General features: G+C 48.3%; 1 protein-coding gene across 1 annotated transcript in view; it reads left to right on the top strand.

Moving 5' to 3' along the window:
* Window positions 1-14,741, top strand: part of SYCE3 (synaptonemal complex central element protein 3) — a 200,334-nt gene extending 185,593 nt beyond the window's left edge. The window contains exon 3 of the mRNA XM_086929093.1: window positions 14,448-14,741. Within this exon, the coding sequence (XP_086785219.1) occupies window positions 14,448-14,599 (152 nt within the window). The 3' untranslated portion in view covers window positions 14,600-14,741. The remainder of the gene's footprint in view (window positions 1-14,447) is intronic.
* Window positions 14,742-15,648: the final 907 nt, after the last annotated feature.

Here is a 15,648-nt window from a genome sequence, read left to right as displayed (position 1 = left end):
TTGGCTGGGCTGGACGAGTTCAGTGCCGCCTACCTGGATGACATCGCGGTGTTCAGTGGCACCTGGCCAGAACACCTGCGACACCTCTGGGAAGTGTTGATGGCCCTGCGCAGAGCAGGCCTCACAATCAAGGCAAGCAAGTGCCAGATTGGGCAGGGTTCAGTGGTGTACTTGGGACACCAAGTGGGGAGTGGCAAGGTAGCACCCTTGCAACCCAAAATTGAGACCATCCTGGCTTGGGAACCCCCCAAGACCCAGACTGCAGTGAGAGCCTTCCTGGGGCTCACTGGGTATTACAGGAGGTTTGTCAAGGGCTATGGCACGATTGTGACCCCCTTGACAGAGCTGACTTCGAAGAAGCAGCCCAGGAATGTGATTTGGACTGACACCTGTCAGAAGGCTTTTTACACCCTGAAGACTGCCATGTGCACGGCGCCCGTGCTCCTGGCTCCTGATTTCTCCAAGGAATTCATAGTGCAAACAGACGCTTCAGAGCATGGTGTAGGGGCTGTTCTTTCCAGATGACTGATGAGGGCTTTGACCAACCCATAGCCTTCATAAGTAGGAGGTTACTTCCACGGGAAAGTAGGTGGAGTGCAATAGAGCGTGAAGCATTTGCTGTGGTCTGGGCGCTGAAGAAGCTAAGACCCTACTTGTTTGGGTCTCACTTCCGAGTTCAGACGGACCACAGGCCCCTCAGATGGTTGATGCAAATGAGGGGTGAGAACCCGAAACTGTTGAGGTGGTCCATTTCTCTACAGAGTATGGACTTTACGGTGGAACACCGCCCTGGCACCGATCACGCCAACGCTGACGGTCTGTCCAGATTTTTCCGCCTTAGTGATGTGGAACTCCCTGGGGAAGGGTAGTTCCCCCCACATTTCAGCTGGAGGGGACACATGTTAGACCTGGCACCTTGGCGTGAGTTTCCCTTCCACTTTTTGCTGATGTGCCTCCGATGTTTTGCTGGTTTTCCGATACTCAGGGCACTGCGCCACGGCCGACCCGTGCCGCAGTGCAAGTGCTCCCTTCTGTGAATTGTACATACGATTGGTATCCCTGATTGGTTCATTGGATTTACTGTTAGTCCCTAGTAAAGTGCACTAGGAGTGCCAGGGCTTGTAGATGCCAATACTGCTAGTGGGCCTGCAGCGCTGGTTGCGCCACCCACCGAAGCAGCCGTAAAGATGTGCCTGGGGACTGCGACCGCAGAACCCGCGTGCGGTCTCGTACTGTCACGCTAGCTGGGCAAGTGCACCCACTTGCCAGCCCCGAACCTTCCCTTGACTACATATTAGTCACCCCTATGGTAGGCCTGCGGGCAGGGTGCGTTGTAGGTGTAAGGTAGGACAAGCCCTGATGTGTGTGGCATGTCCTGGTAGTGACTTACAACCAAAATCGTATTTCACTATTGAAGGCTACCTGCTTCCGTTAGGCCAGACTGAGCTGCTGGAATTATTACACCCTATAATCCCAGCAGGCTCAAGGAGCATGGTAGCGAGTCGTGTTTAGTATGCCTGAACTCAGGATGATAAAATATTTCTTGTAGTCAAGTTTATTTTAGTATCCTGTGTTTGCAAATGCTACTTTTTAGAAAGTTAGCATTTGCTTGCCTAACCATTTCAGCCGCCTCTGCTGGTATGTGTATCTGACTGTCTGGGATGTGTGAGTGACAGGGCTGGGGGGATGACAGGTGGTGAATGCGCAGATTACACCTTAGTGGGAGGTAGGAGTGGCTCTTGACTCTGGATCTTGCTGTGCTCTGCCACCACAATGCTGGCTCCACCCTCCTGGGGAGCGACTGATGACTCAGCCGACACCTGGCCCAGGAAGGGCGAAGGCCCCATCAACAAGGTACTCTGGCTACCCCTGTCCGCACAATGCTGGCTCCACCTCCTGTGGGGCGTCTGATGCGCCTGCCCCTCACACTGAAAGCAGAAGCCGGATTACACCTGTCGGAGTACTCAAGGACTGAAAGTGGCTATGCAAAGGCCCCCCTGGCCTGCGAGAACAAAAGAAATACCGTATAAAAGAAGGAGCCCTGCTCCTTGAAAGTTAGATCCAGTTTGGGCTACAGAAGGAACTCTGCCCGACGAGAAGGACCGTGAAGGACAAGGAAGGGTACTGTCTCTTGCCTGTGTCTGGTGCCTTGCTGCCGAAGGAGATGAAAAAGGAAAGACTACGAGAAGACTTTTGCTTTACAAGACTTTGTGCCAAACTCTGCTGAAACGATCTCCAAGGGCTTGCTGTGAACTTGTCCCCTGACCAGCGCCCCAGGACCATTGGGCGCTACATCCTGAAGAAAGCGACTGTGGGTGCTGCTTATCGCTGCAGTACCGACGGAGGAATCTCCTCCAAGGCAACGACATCCACCTGACCACCGTGACCGGGGCCCAAAGCAACAGCGAGAGCAACGTGAGGTCCAGCCGCCGCTGGCCCGAACACCGTGACCGCAACTGCACCGGGAGCCCGAGAGCAAAGTGAAGGAGGACCTGTCCGGTCCGAGTTGACTGCGCCACGAGCAGCCAATCCACTTGCAAAGACGGACAGTCGCCCTGTGAGAATCCTCCTGGTCGGTATCCTGCCCGACAGCTCAGCTGTGAGCGCACAGCTACCACCGGCACTTGGCTGGGTACGTCCTGCACTTGAGGACCGTACTGCCACTTGCCGCCACCACACAGCCGCCGCCTCCAGGGTCGGAGCGGACGACGAGGAAAGGACCCTGCCGCCACAGAGCACCGCTGCCCCGGATGACCCGTGACCTGCTCGGCTGAGAGCCGCAACGAACAGCGACCCCGGGAAGGCAACGCGAAGTGGGACAGCTCCCCTGGAAGCCGCCCGCTCCACAAGAACTTTGTTGAACCGGCCAGAAGGCCCTAAAGAACGCTTATTGCTAGAAAGAACTGTGGCAACTTGAACTAAGTAACCTGGAACCGCTATTTGAAAGTTGACGACTGTATTCACAAGCCTGCTTGAAATTTATATAAAGATATATATTTTTACAGAATACAGTTTGGTGTCATTGTGTGGTGGGTTGGTTGTGAGGGTGTAATATTGCAAGTGTTTAACCCTATGTGCCCCAAAGATTAGCCTACGACTGCTTAAGCCACACTACCTAGAGGGTAAGCAGAGGTTGTCTGGAAGGTAACCCTCAGCCCTGACGAGGAAGAGAGAGTCCCTGCTTGTCGCTAGTGTTGCACTGCGCCAACTAGAGCCTCCCCCTTCCTACAGTGATGTACGTTAGTTTGAAAGTATTGTTCGCTTTGATAGGGAGTCATTTTAGTTAGATAAGGACAGGTGATAAGTGGTTGAATTCTTGTGTTCCATTAACTAGCCACATAAAAGATTGCTTTAATGGGAGACAGGTATATTTTGGGTATCCCTATTAATAGGGAGTTCCCGTAGTCCAGCGCCTAGCACCTGCACTGTATGGTCTGTCTATAAACTGCCATCAAGGAGATACCTTTACGGTAATCATCTGCTACCGCCCACATGGGGCCTTTTCTCTCTCGCAACAGCAAGCCCTTCTCACGACTATCACCAACATGGCAACCTCTCACAGTAAACTAATACTTCTAGGAGACTTTAACCTCTGGCCAAACGGCAGCCTAGACGCAGGACTAGACAACCTTCGGCTGTCCTGTGATACTGTAGGCCTCCAACAACTGATAAAGGACCCCACTCACTCCGCAGGCAACCGACTCGATCTTATCTTCTCGAGCCCAGGTCTAACCCAAGTAGGCGACATCCTGCCTATGAGTTGGACAGACCACTCGCTCATCAAACTCTACATCAATAATGCCACAACAAGCAAAGCCAAATCTCACCCGCCCCCACAATTCTCGTACGGAAACTGGAAAGCGTTAGAAAAACTCAGCACCTCCACCAGAATCTTCGAGGTGGAGGACAGTTTCACCATTACCAATTCAGTGGAAGATAACTACAGATCCTTTAGCTCGAGAATCACCTCCCTTGCGGACTCTGCTGCCCCTCTTAAACTCTGTAAACCGAAAGGTAGAGCTCCGGCTCCCTGGTACAACGACTCTTTGAAAACCCTCAAATCAGCCTGCAAACAAGCTGAGAGAAAGTGGAGACACGGATACTGTAACAACAACAAAACCCTCTGGAAGAAGGCACTCCGTGACTACAAGTCCGCTATTGCAGAGAGTAAAGCAAACTACTACTGCTCCATCATTACCAATGCGGCTAACAGTCCAAAAAGTATATTTCAGATTCTGGACAATATCTTACACCCTGACTGCGTCAAAAACTCCATCCTCCCTTCTCAGTCCCTTTGTGATAGCCTCGCTCAGTTTTTTACTGATAAAATTGAGACTATCATTAATAACCTGGCAACGTCCCCGTCTTCCACTCTCTCCACCCTTCCCGAAATCAACCTCACTAACCCTGAATCTCTGAGGCCAACCTGTCCTCCCACGAATAAATTGCTGGCTTTCCCTCTCATTTCTCAAACAGAATTTGAAATAGTCGCACAGGGCATCACTTCCGGATCCCCCCTTGACCCTCTGCCACCGAAAATATGGAAAACCTGTGGGCACCAACTATTTCACGCCCTCCGGTTGATTTGTAATCAATCCCTGAGCTGCGGCGTCGTTCCCCGCTCCTGGAAGCAAGCGCTTATAACCCCGCTGCTAAAGAAACCCACGCTAAACCCAGATTGTCTGTCCAACTTCCGCCCCATATCACTCCTGCCTTTCCCGGTGAAGGTGCTCGAACGCTGGGTCAGTAAATGCCTCTCAACCCACCTCGAGCAGCACCATTTTTTGGACGACTTCCAACTTGGGTTTCGCCCAGCCCATGGCACTGAAACCGCGGTGCTCACGGCCATGGAGGAGCTTCGAATGCGCGCAGACAGGGGCCAAGCCGTGGCCCTCATTTTACTTGACTTGTCTGCCGCATTCGATACTGTCAATCATAGGGTCCTGCTCCAGCGGTTGAGAGCGGCAGGGATCGACGGCACGGCCCTGATCTGGTTTCACTCCTACCTCAGCGACAGAAAACAGGCTGTTTCCCTCCCCCCTTTCCAATCAGTCTTCTCCCCGGTCCCTCACGGTGTCCCCCAGGGTTCCTCTATCAGTCCGATTCTTTTTAACGTTTACTTAAAACCTCTGGTCACGTTAATTAAGTCACACAACATGACCACAGTAAACTATGCGGACGATACACAGCTCCTTCTCTCGTGGGAAGGCGAAGACTCCATCTCCTTGCAAGCCTTCCATGACTGCCTACGAGACACGGCATGCTGGTTGCACCGGAACTCACTTCAGTTCAACTCCTCGAAAACCGAGGTGATGTACTGCCCTGCGAGTCGCATACCCCGCCCTCTGCCCGCTGAGTTCTGGCCCCCGGAAAACTCCAACAACCCCCTACCAGTTACCACCGTTCGCAACCTGGGCGTCATGCTCAACCATCAATTAAGCATGGAAACACAGGTCTCAAGAACAGTCGCAACTTGCTCTGGCCTTATGCGCTCACTGCGCAAAGTCTTGCCTCTACTTCCATCCTCCGCCAGAGCACTAGTAGTCAGGTGTACTATTCTTAGTCGCCTTGACTACTGCAACGCCCTACTGCTTGAATCTCCTGCGACACTACTGGACAGACTCCAACGAGTCCAGTCGGCAGCAGCCAAACTGGCTCTGGGATGGACCAGGAGATCCTCGGCCACTGCCGCACTGGCCGAGTTGCATTGGCTGCCTTTGAGGCAACGCATTGCCTTCAAGGCCCTTTGCCTGGTCTTCAAGGCACTACATGGAATAGGACCCAGACCTCTTCAACGTCTGTTCTCCTGGTATACCCCCACCAGAACACTCAGGTCCACAACTGCCTGCCTCGCGAGAGTGCCCAGATGTAAGAAGGCCAGGATGGGAGGAAGATCGTTCAGAGTAGCTGCAGCCAAGCTATGGAACAGTCTACCTGTCGACATTCGCCATATCCCTCATCTCCTCCCATTCAGGAAACGTATCAAAACATGGCTCTTTCCCCTGTCCCTATAAAAACCGGCCAGTCCCAGTTCACCCCCGTCAATAAACCACAAGAGTAGCTACCAACGCCAGGATACCTGCCAGGTGACAGTCGCACTTTATAAATATTTTAAATAAAATAATTAAATAAATAAAATAAATGTAAGTCATACCTTGAGATGAATCCGTAATATACCTTAGCAGTCTAAGCTGTTGCTAGCTTTTAGCGTCGAAGCTGCCTTTTGCAGTATTGTTGATCTACACTTGAGGTTCAGGTGTTTGTCGAGAATGAAACCCAGTGATTTCTCAAAGTAATCGATGATCAGCTTATTGTTTAGAGGTGAGGTATGCTTCAGCTGTTTTGGAACAAGGAAGTTGGAGTTCAGGAATGCGATGAGGAGAAAGTCTGTTTTTTATGGGATTAATTTCAGATGATACCTTGACATCCAAGCTTGTATGTTTTTGAAGATTTTGGACACCATCCCTGTCTTATGGAGACAGATTTTAATATAGAGGGGTTTGTCATCCTCATAAAAGTGGTAGCAGTGTTTCAGGATGTTTGAGTGCATATGTTGAAAAGTGTGGGTGAGAGAACTGATTCTTGAGGGACTCCGTACTGCAGTATTTTTGACTTGGAGTTGTAAGATATTAATGTTTTGATGTCAGTTTTCTAGGACCGATAAGAACCATTTGCTCCAGTATTGAAACTTTTATAGATTCCCATAGCTTGTATCATTCCCCGTCGTCGGAATGGGAGTCTCGGTAAATAGAAAATAACATAGCAGTAGGTACAAAAGAGAAAGAAAAGGCCTAGACCTCATTTCATTCTGTAGCATATCCACCTCTTTATGTAAAAGAGACCAAAATAATGCAACAACCAATCAGATTAGCCTCACCCCATATTTCTACCGCACGTTGCGCAAAGGGAGTCTCCTTTGCGCTCTGTTCTACTTTTTTTTCTTCAGGATTGTTTGATATTTCTTCTTGGAATGTCTGACAAAGAGAAAAAAAATCTTTTTTAGGCTTGTTCCACCTGTTGCAAGACTGCATCTACTGCCTGTATCCGGACTACAAGGCAGCGGACTGCAACATCTGCCGCACCTTTTTGACAAAGACTCTCCGGGACCGTGAGGGTTGCCTTCTCACCTGGCTCCACAAGCTGAAGTCGAGAAAGGAAACGCTGTCAAGTGACAACGGAGATACGTCATCTGCCACTTCGTTCAGAAGGTCAGTGAAGAGGGGTAGGGCTTCCCCTTCACCTTCTACAGACCGTCACGCAAAGGTCTCAAAAAAGACCCCCCGTGAGTCTGAGAGCCGGAGTCCTAGCAAGTCTCCTCACCATGGTACAAAGGAGAGGGAAGGACTGCCTTCAGCAGCAGCAGTGGTGAAGTCTGCAATACCTTTTAAAAAGCCGTCTTCTCTGACATCTGAGAAGTCTGACAAGGATAGTCAATCGTCGACGACGCTGCGAAAGACTCTCGACGAAGGCTGCAAAGGTGCAGGTTAAAACGATACCACCGTCGACGGTGCCTTTGAGTCTCCATCCTTCGACGCTGGTGTCGATGGGCTCGTCGACGACAATGTCAACTACTTCAACGTCAACGAAGATATCAACAAGGGTTTCGACGACGCTAGCTGCAATGACTGTGTCGTCTACGAGGGCATCAGCAACGACGACGCTGACTACGACGAAGACGACAGTGGGAGTGTCAATGGTCTCGTCGACGACGCCCATCTCATCGTCGCCGATCTACTCGTCGTCAGGGGTCTTCCGTCGACGACCTCGTCGACGATGGTTTATTTTTCTTCTCCACCGTCGACGGTACCATCGACGACATCTTCGTCAACGGAGAAAATCACCATTTCAATGACAAGAATCACGCCGGACATGACTTCTTCAAGGAGGATTGTTCCACTGCCTCCAGCGCTGTTGCTAGATGAGGAAGAAGATTCTGAGGGAGAGGATGATCCTTTTGGCTATGCCAATAGCCCCTCACAGCTTGTAGTCAAGTGCCAGGACACTGATTCTGAAGGTGAATACCTTCATGGGCACTTATATTATCACTCTTTTCACCGTCAGGAGGACACTAGCCAGGAGATGATTTCTGTTCCTTCTTCCCTCTTGGCGGATATTCAAGACATGTTGCTGGACTATAGGAGGAGATTCTCCCAGCCTCCTCCTTCTCCACTTCCTTTGGCGCAGGCTGTGTCTGCTCCACCAGCTTCTTCTGTGGCTTCGCCAAGACCACCGTCCCAGGTGGCATCACAGCCGCAAGTCACCAGTCCAGTTATACTCCGGTGGTTCCAGAGGTGCAGGTTAATTCCTCGAACGAGGATCACGGCGATATCTGCAGGCCAGACCAGTGTGCGTAGTGGGATGATTATGTGATACCGGACCCAGCTTCTCCGACACCGGATGCAATTGATTCTTCCCCGGCAGACATTGGGGGTTTCACAAATTGATGGAGAGAGCCTCACACAGATTTGAACTTTCCATGCCTTCAGTTCAATCTGAGTGTTTTCTTAATGATTTTAAAGAACCTTATAGGAAGACGGTCTGTTCCATTCCTATTGTCAGCCACGTCTAGGAGGAAGGTATAAAGGCAATGAAGAATCTGGCTACTGTCATTTCAGTCTTTCCTCGTCTGGAGAAAAAATACGAGGCCCCTGACAGTCCAGCATCCTTAACAGGTCAAACGAAGCCGGATTCAGTGATATCCCACGCGGCTCAGAGAAAATCACGCAACCCTTCTGCACCCCTTACTACTCCTCCTGATGAGAAAGCCAGACGCCTGGGTAACGCTGGGAAAAGATTTTCCTCTATGGCAAGTCTTTTGATTAGAGCGGCGAATGCGTAGTTGATACTTTGTAGGTATGATCGTCAGATGTGGTGTGACCTCCCACCATATCTAGACCAGCTGCCTCAGGAGTCCAAGGTGGAAGCAAAGGAAATATTGCAGGAGGGAGAGGTTACATCAGCTGAGACTATCGACTGTGCAATGGACATTGCTAAGACGGCTTTCTGCTCGCTAGCAGGCGCAGCTGTTCTTCGTCGCCAAGGCTGACTACGGGCAACATGGTTCTGGCCGGAGGTCCAAAACAAAATCCTGGACCTTCCATTTGATGGGGAGGCATTATTTGGTAAACATATTGATGATGCCCTCCAAGACATCAAAAAAGATACGGAGACAGCAAGATCCTTGGGAACCCTACAGTATCAAAAGGTTCCTTTCCGTGGAGCCAGAGGAAGAAGTACTACAATATAAAGGGGTTCATACCAGCAGCAAAGATATCCTTCTTATAGTTCAATGCCTCAGTCTTATCGTCTATCTTACCATTAAAGAGAAGGCCAGACCTCTTCTTTCTCTAGGTCTAACTCTAGAGGGAAACAGAATTGCCAGTGGCGTGACACCACTAAGCGACAATAGCGGCGTACTGGCTCCTCCTGCTGTACCCCCCTCCCGACAACATCTGTGGGGGGCAGGGTATCTCAATACCTCCACAACTGGCAACGGATAACATCAGACCGTTGGGTATTCAACATCATTCAATGTGGCCATACACTAGAGTTTGTTCATCTTCCACCTTCCAAGCCCCCTGCCGCCATGCCTTTGAAACATCTGCGTCTTCTGCGGCTCAAAGTTCATCAGATGCTTCTCAAGGGAGCTGTGGAGCCGGTCCCCTTTTCTCAGAAGGGCGAGGGTTTCTACTCCGGATTTTTTCTGGCCAAGAAGATGCTGGAGAAGTGGCGCCCGATTTTAGATCTCAGGGAGCTGAACACCTATCTCATAAGACAATCCTTTCGGATGGTGTCTCTCCAGGACATTTTACGTCTCCTCAACCCTGGGGACTTTATGGCCACTCTCGATCTCGAGGATGCGTATTTTCACATTCCCATTCATCCAGTCCACAGTAGGTCTCTACGGTTTACAGTAACCAAGAGCCACTTCCAGTTCAAGGTTCTACCTTTTGGACTTCGGTCTGCTAAGAGGATCTTTACCAAGGTGATGGCGCCAGTGGCAGCCTACCTCAGGAAGCAGCATGTTCAGATCTTCCCCTTCCTGGACAATTGGTTCCTGAAGGCCATGACCAGAAGTGCAGCGGAAGAAACAGTCGATGAATGCACACGTCTGTTCAGCAATCTGGGCCTGACTCTCAACAGGGAGAAGTCATCTCTCCGTCCGTCCACGGAGGCGGATTCCTAGGGGCCATCCTGGACACGTCTCCCAACAAGGCTTCTCCATCCCTCGAAAGGCAAAAGAAACTGATGTCCATGGCTCAGCTGTTGCGAGGAAGAAAGTATCTTTCAGTTCCGTTACAAATCCCTGCTAGGAACAATTTCCTCTTGCATTCCTTTAATACCTCACTGCAGGTTGCGGATGTGTTCACTTCAGGAACAGCTCGACCCGCAATGGCGACAAGTAGACGGATCCTTCGACGACAAGGTGGTGATCACTCCAGCTATGAAAAAGGCCACTTTGTGGTAGACGAAGGAAGAAAATATATCGCAAGGTCTATCCTTCGTAATCAATCCAGCTCCTCAGGTACTGACTACAGATGCCTCGCTGGAAGGCTGGGGCGCGGTGCCACAGGACTTACATGTAAGCGGATATTGGTTGCCACAGCACCGCCTTCTCCATATCAATCTCCTGGAACTCAGGGCGATTCGTCTAGCACTGCAGGCCTTTCTTCCACGGCTGCAGGGATCAGCGGTTCTCATCCGCACGGATAACACCACAGCCATCCACTATATAAACAAGGAAGGGGGTACCAGATCTCCTCCGTTGTCATAGGAAGCCCAGAAGATTTGGGAGTGGGCTATCCTTCGCAGGATATCACTGAAGGCGGAACATCTTCCAGGAGTACTAAACGAAAAGACAGACATGCTCAGCAGGCTGTCATCAGTCAGCCACGAATGGGAACTGAACGAGACTGTCTTGAAGGAAATTTTTCACTGGTGGGGCAGACCCTCAATAGACCTCTTGCCCCCCGGAGAACAAAAAATGACAGTTTTATGCCAGCAAGCTACACCATCGCGGATCACTGGGCAATGCCCTTTCGATAGCCTGGTCAGGGCATTTGTATACGCTTTTTCCCCCAAAACGGAGCCATGCCGGATGGTCCTAATAGCTCCAGCTTGGCCGAGGCAGTTCTGGTTCACAGAACTTCACCTCCTCTCCCTGGACCCTCTACGTCCGCTACGGACGGTCCCAGACCTTCTCATGATGTCCCAGGGCTAGATCTGGCATCCTGACCCTCGCTTCTTACACCTGTCAGCATGGCTCCTGAGCAGCTAGAGTTTCTTGGGCTAGATCTCTCGGAGGAGATTAAGGAACTTCTCTCTCAGGCCAGAGCTCCTTCTACTAACAAGACATACCGTTTACAATGGAAGCGATTCTGTATGTGGTGTCAGCAGGAGGGTTTCGACCCTTTTTCATCTCAACCTCACCAAGTTCTTCCATATTTCCTGTCTTTGGCTAAAGCGGGCTGGCTCATTCATCCATAAAAGTTCATTTGACGATAGTATCTCAACCTTCTCTCTGGTCAGCCAGGATTGTCAAGCAGTTTCTCAAGGGCCTCTTTAGAGTCTTTCCTCCAGTGAGGCCTCCACCTCCTATGTGGCATTTGAATTTGGTTCCCTACCCAGCTGATGAAGCACTCCTTTGAGCAGATTCATCGAGCAGATCTGAAATTCCTCTCTTGGAAGGTGGCGCTTCTCCTAGCTCTCACTTCTGCAAGAAGAATGGGTGAGTTACAGGCTCTGACGATCCAGGAACCCTTCCTTCAATTCAAGAAAAATACAGTGGTTCTAAGGACTAATCCAAAGTTCATACCTAAGGTGCCTTCGGACTTTCATTTAAATGAGCCAGTGATTCTTAAGGCTTTCTTCCCTCAGCCCTCTACGCCGGCGGAAAGAGCACTCCATTCTCTGGATGTGCAGAGATATTTGAAGTTCTATCTGGACCGTACTAAAGAGTTCCAAAAATCTTCTCAACTGTTTGTTTCGTGTAGCGCTCCCCGCAAAGGCTTGCCCCAGTCCAAGCAGTGGATTGCTCGATGGGTTGCCAGTGCCATACGTTTCTGTCATTCAGTAGCGGGCAAACCCCTGGAGGGTATAGTCCGTGCATATTCTGCAAGGTCCATGGCTTCTTCTACGGCCCTCTTTGATGGGGTCCAGATCAAAGATATCTGCAGGGCTTCATCTTGGAGCAGCACGCACACCTTCACAAGACATTACTGCCTGGAGGCCTCGACACAGGGGTGAACAGCCATGTCAACGCGGGGATTACCCCGCAATGCATTTACAACGCAGGGATTACAACGAAAGTCGTTTTAACGACTTTCGCTGGAGGGCGCTGTTGGATAGGGAATAGTTTAATTTTCTATCCAACACCTTCCCTACTGTCAACGTGGGCTTGAGTTGGAATAGAAAATTAAACTATTCCACTATCCAGCGCCCTCCAGCAAAAGTCGTTGTAACGACTTTCGTTGTTATCCTCGCGTTGTAATGGCATGCGGGGTAAAAGCCCGCGTTGTAATGCCATACAACCGACACAGGAAGACACAGCTGTAAGCCAGGCACTCCTGAGGAACCTCTTCCATTGAGTGGTGAGTTTTCCTTTTCTTCCCTCCTTCCTTTCTTTCTTGTTATTGGCACATTTTGGTTTTGGGTTTATATGTGCATTTGCTATTTATTCTTAATGTTATTGCACTGTTTTTAATGTTTTTTTGCTGGATGCATTCTTTTTTTTAAAAAAAGAGGAGAGGGAGACACAAAAGTGAGAGAGCAAAATGTGCTTCTGCTTGCTAGCTACTCTGATACAAGCTATGGGAATCTATGAAAGTTCCAATACTGGAGCAAGAAAACAAGTTACTTACCTGTAACTTTGGTTCTTCAGTATTGGTAACTTTCATAGATTCCCATGCGCCCACCCTCCTTCCCTGGGAAAGCTCAGCCTTCAGCATGTTTTGTTATACTGTTACACAACGGCTACGAAAATCTGAGGCTCTGAGGTTCTTTCAGGAAGGTTCTATGGGGTGAGGCTTATCTGATTGGTTGTTGCATTATGTTGGTTTATTTTACAAAAAGAGGTGGATATGCTACAAAATGAGATGAGCCTAGGCCTTTTCTTTCTCTTTTGTACCTACTGCTATGCTATTAAACTGGTGGTAAAGTGCTACTGTTTCGCGACCGAAATGTTGTTAATTAAGTTAATTAAGCTGAGGAGAGGATTGTATAATTATTTTGCCATTGTCATAGATTGAGATGGTTATACTAAGTTGTGCTGGATGAGAGAGTAAAGGACCTTATTTAGATTTCAGCAAATGGGTTTCTCCATCACAACGGTGAGGGATATCCTGTCTGCCCATATATAAATACCATAGGATATTATGGTATTTATATTTTGGCTGGCGGATATCTGTCACCGTTGTGACAGAGTAACCGTTCGCCAAAATCTAAATCAGGCCCTAAGTCTACTGTAGAGGATTTTGACCTTCTTTGTTACATGTAGTGTTTGCATGAAGACATTGATCTTAGAGAAGTGTCTTGGGAGTAGAAAATAAAGCTGGTCTGTTCGGTGGTAGTGGTCAAGAAAGAATATTTCCACTTGTTTTCTGATTGCACGATGCTTGACGTTTTCTATACCTTTCTTTCATACCATTCTTATAGTCTGTAATTTTTATTTGCTTGAATGAGCCTGATGGGACTTTTCCAAGCTAATTTGGTCAAGCAAGTAGAGTGGAAACCAGCTGTAGTCTGTTTCCTTCTCTGCTAGGTCAGGCAAAAGTCTTTTTATATTAACATTAGATCAAGCGGCTAATTGTGGCTCTGCTTGAACTTGAATGGTGCATCTTTACTCCATGTTCATTAAGTGTGACTTTACAGCTGAGGTTCCTAACGATCAAAGTCCTGGGCATCTTCGAGTGTAGCTGCAGACCTTTGCCACATTCAAATCATTATGAAGTGATATCAGACGGCCCATTCCTTTCTTCTCGCGCCATTGTAGCAAATGAGAGGATGGCAACCTAAGGTCCACTTTTCAGAGGGCGTGTGTGGCAGATCAGCCCTGAGGTGTAGGGATGCCAGAGATCGACTGCGTCATGGCTTGTTCAACGAGGGAGTAACTCATTTTCTCAGTGCTATTCCAAAAAGTAAATTTGAAGATGCAAGAGTGTGTAAAACTTGGAAGCCCATTGGTCACATTTTCATTCAGCAATAAAACATCTCTTAAAACTAAGACATATTTTGAAACATACTAATGTAAGTTCAACATCGTGTAACTGTGTGTCATCCTTGATCCTGATTCCGGAGTCCTTTTTCTTAAAATGACAGGCACAAATAAAGTCAAACATACACATGACCACTAGCATTGTAAATGTTTTGTGCAGTTAATTTCTCTTTTGTATCTGGTGGGTATCCTACGTGTCATTTTCTCACACATTCATCGTTTGTTATGCTGACAGTGCAAGCGACGTGGATGGCTTACGACATGGTAGTGATGCGCACTAACCCTGCGCTTACCGAATCCATGAGGAAACTGGAAAATGCCTTCATGAAGTGCAAAGAGGAGGTGGAGAAGAACTGGCAAGACATACTCGAAGAGTCGAAGGAGTAAATGATGTGGTTTGCAAAAACGTGTGCAATCAACCAACATTTTCGCTGCTTTGATTACCCTTTTGAGCCTGTCATCTTTGTTTTTGAATAATTTCAAATGGAAGTATTTTTACTGCTCCTTTTATGAATAAACTTTTGATAGAAGCAAATACTTGTTTCTTTTCTCGTTTGACAATATCACTTTTGCGTGTGCATGAAATACACAGCCAGCATATGTTTTTGGCCTGCTTGCGTTCATAGGTGCCTTTTATTCCACGTTTCATGGAAATGTTTTTAAGAGCAGGAATCCTAGGTACGTCTTCCCATAATAACAAACTGTGTATATAGCTTTAGAAGTATACAAGGTGGAGGAAACAGGTGTATGTCCTTTGTAGGTACATCCCTCATCTTCCTGTACAGCCCCTGCATGACTCGTCTTTAATTCCTTTTTTTTACCTAACTAGAGACCAGCCCTTTTTAGTGAACAACACACACAACAATTTAACATTGTTGTTAGGAGCCTTGTGGCATGTGGCTTCTTCATTAAGCATCATATCAGAGATTACAGAGTAGAAAGTTGTCATAAGGATACAGCTCTGTAGACTTCCAACCATACATAACACAGTTCATTATAAGTTACTCCTGAAAACAAATTTATTTTCTAAAAAAGCAGAATTAGAGGCAATGTAAATTTATTCGGATTCGTACATCTTATCTCATGCTCTGGTTATGCAGCCTAACTGAACATATTAAGAAGGTCAAACGACCATCTTGTAGTCCAAATCAGAATCACTTATCTAGTATTCTAAGGACCCTCTGGCATCCCATCACTGAGTAGACATCCAGACAATAAAAAGACTTATCACTTATGGAAACATGTGCAAGTGAAACCCCAGGTTAAAGAAAACTGTGACTTGTAGGCAGACATTTTATTACATGAAACCTCAGAGATTACCAGGGTTTTCAAGAGTTTTCAATTTGGTGATCCACTCAAATAAACACTGGGGATAGAAGATTTACACAGTGATAATACTTACTGGGCACACTTAAGGAGGTTATATCCTTTCGACC

The sequence above is a fragment of the Lissotriton vulgaris genome, chromosome 7, assembly GCF_964263255.1.
Source record: "Lissotriton vulgaris chromosome 7, aLisVul1.2, whole genome shotgun sequence".
Lineage (NCBI taxonomy): Eukaryota > Metazoa > Chordata > Amphibia > Caudata > Salamandridae > Lissotriton > Lissotriton vulgaris.
This window is presented reverse-complemented; position numbering and strand designations above follow the sequence as displayed.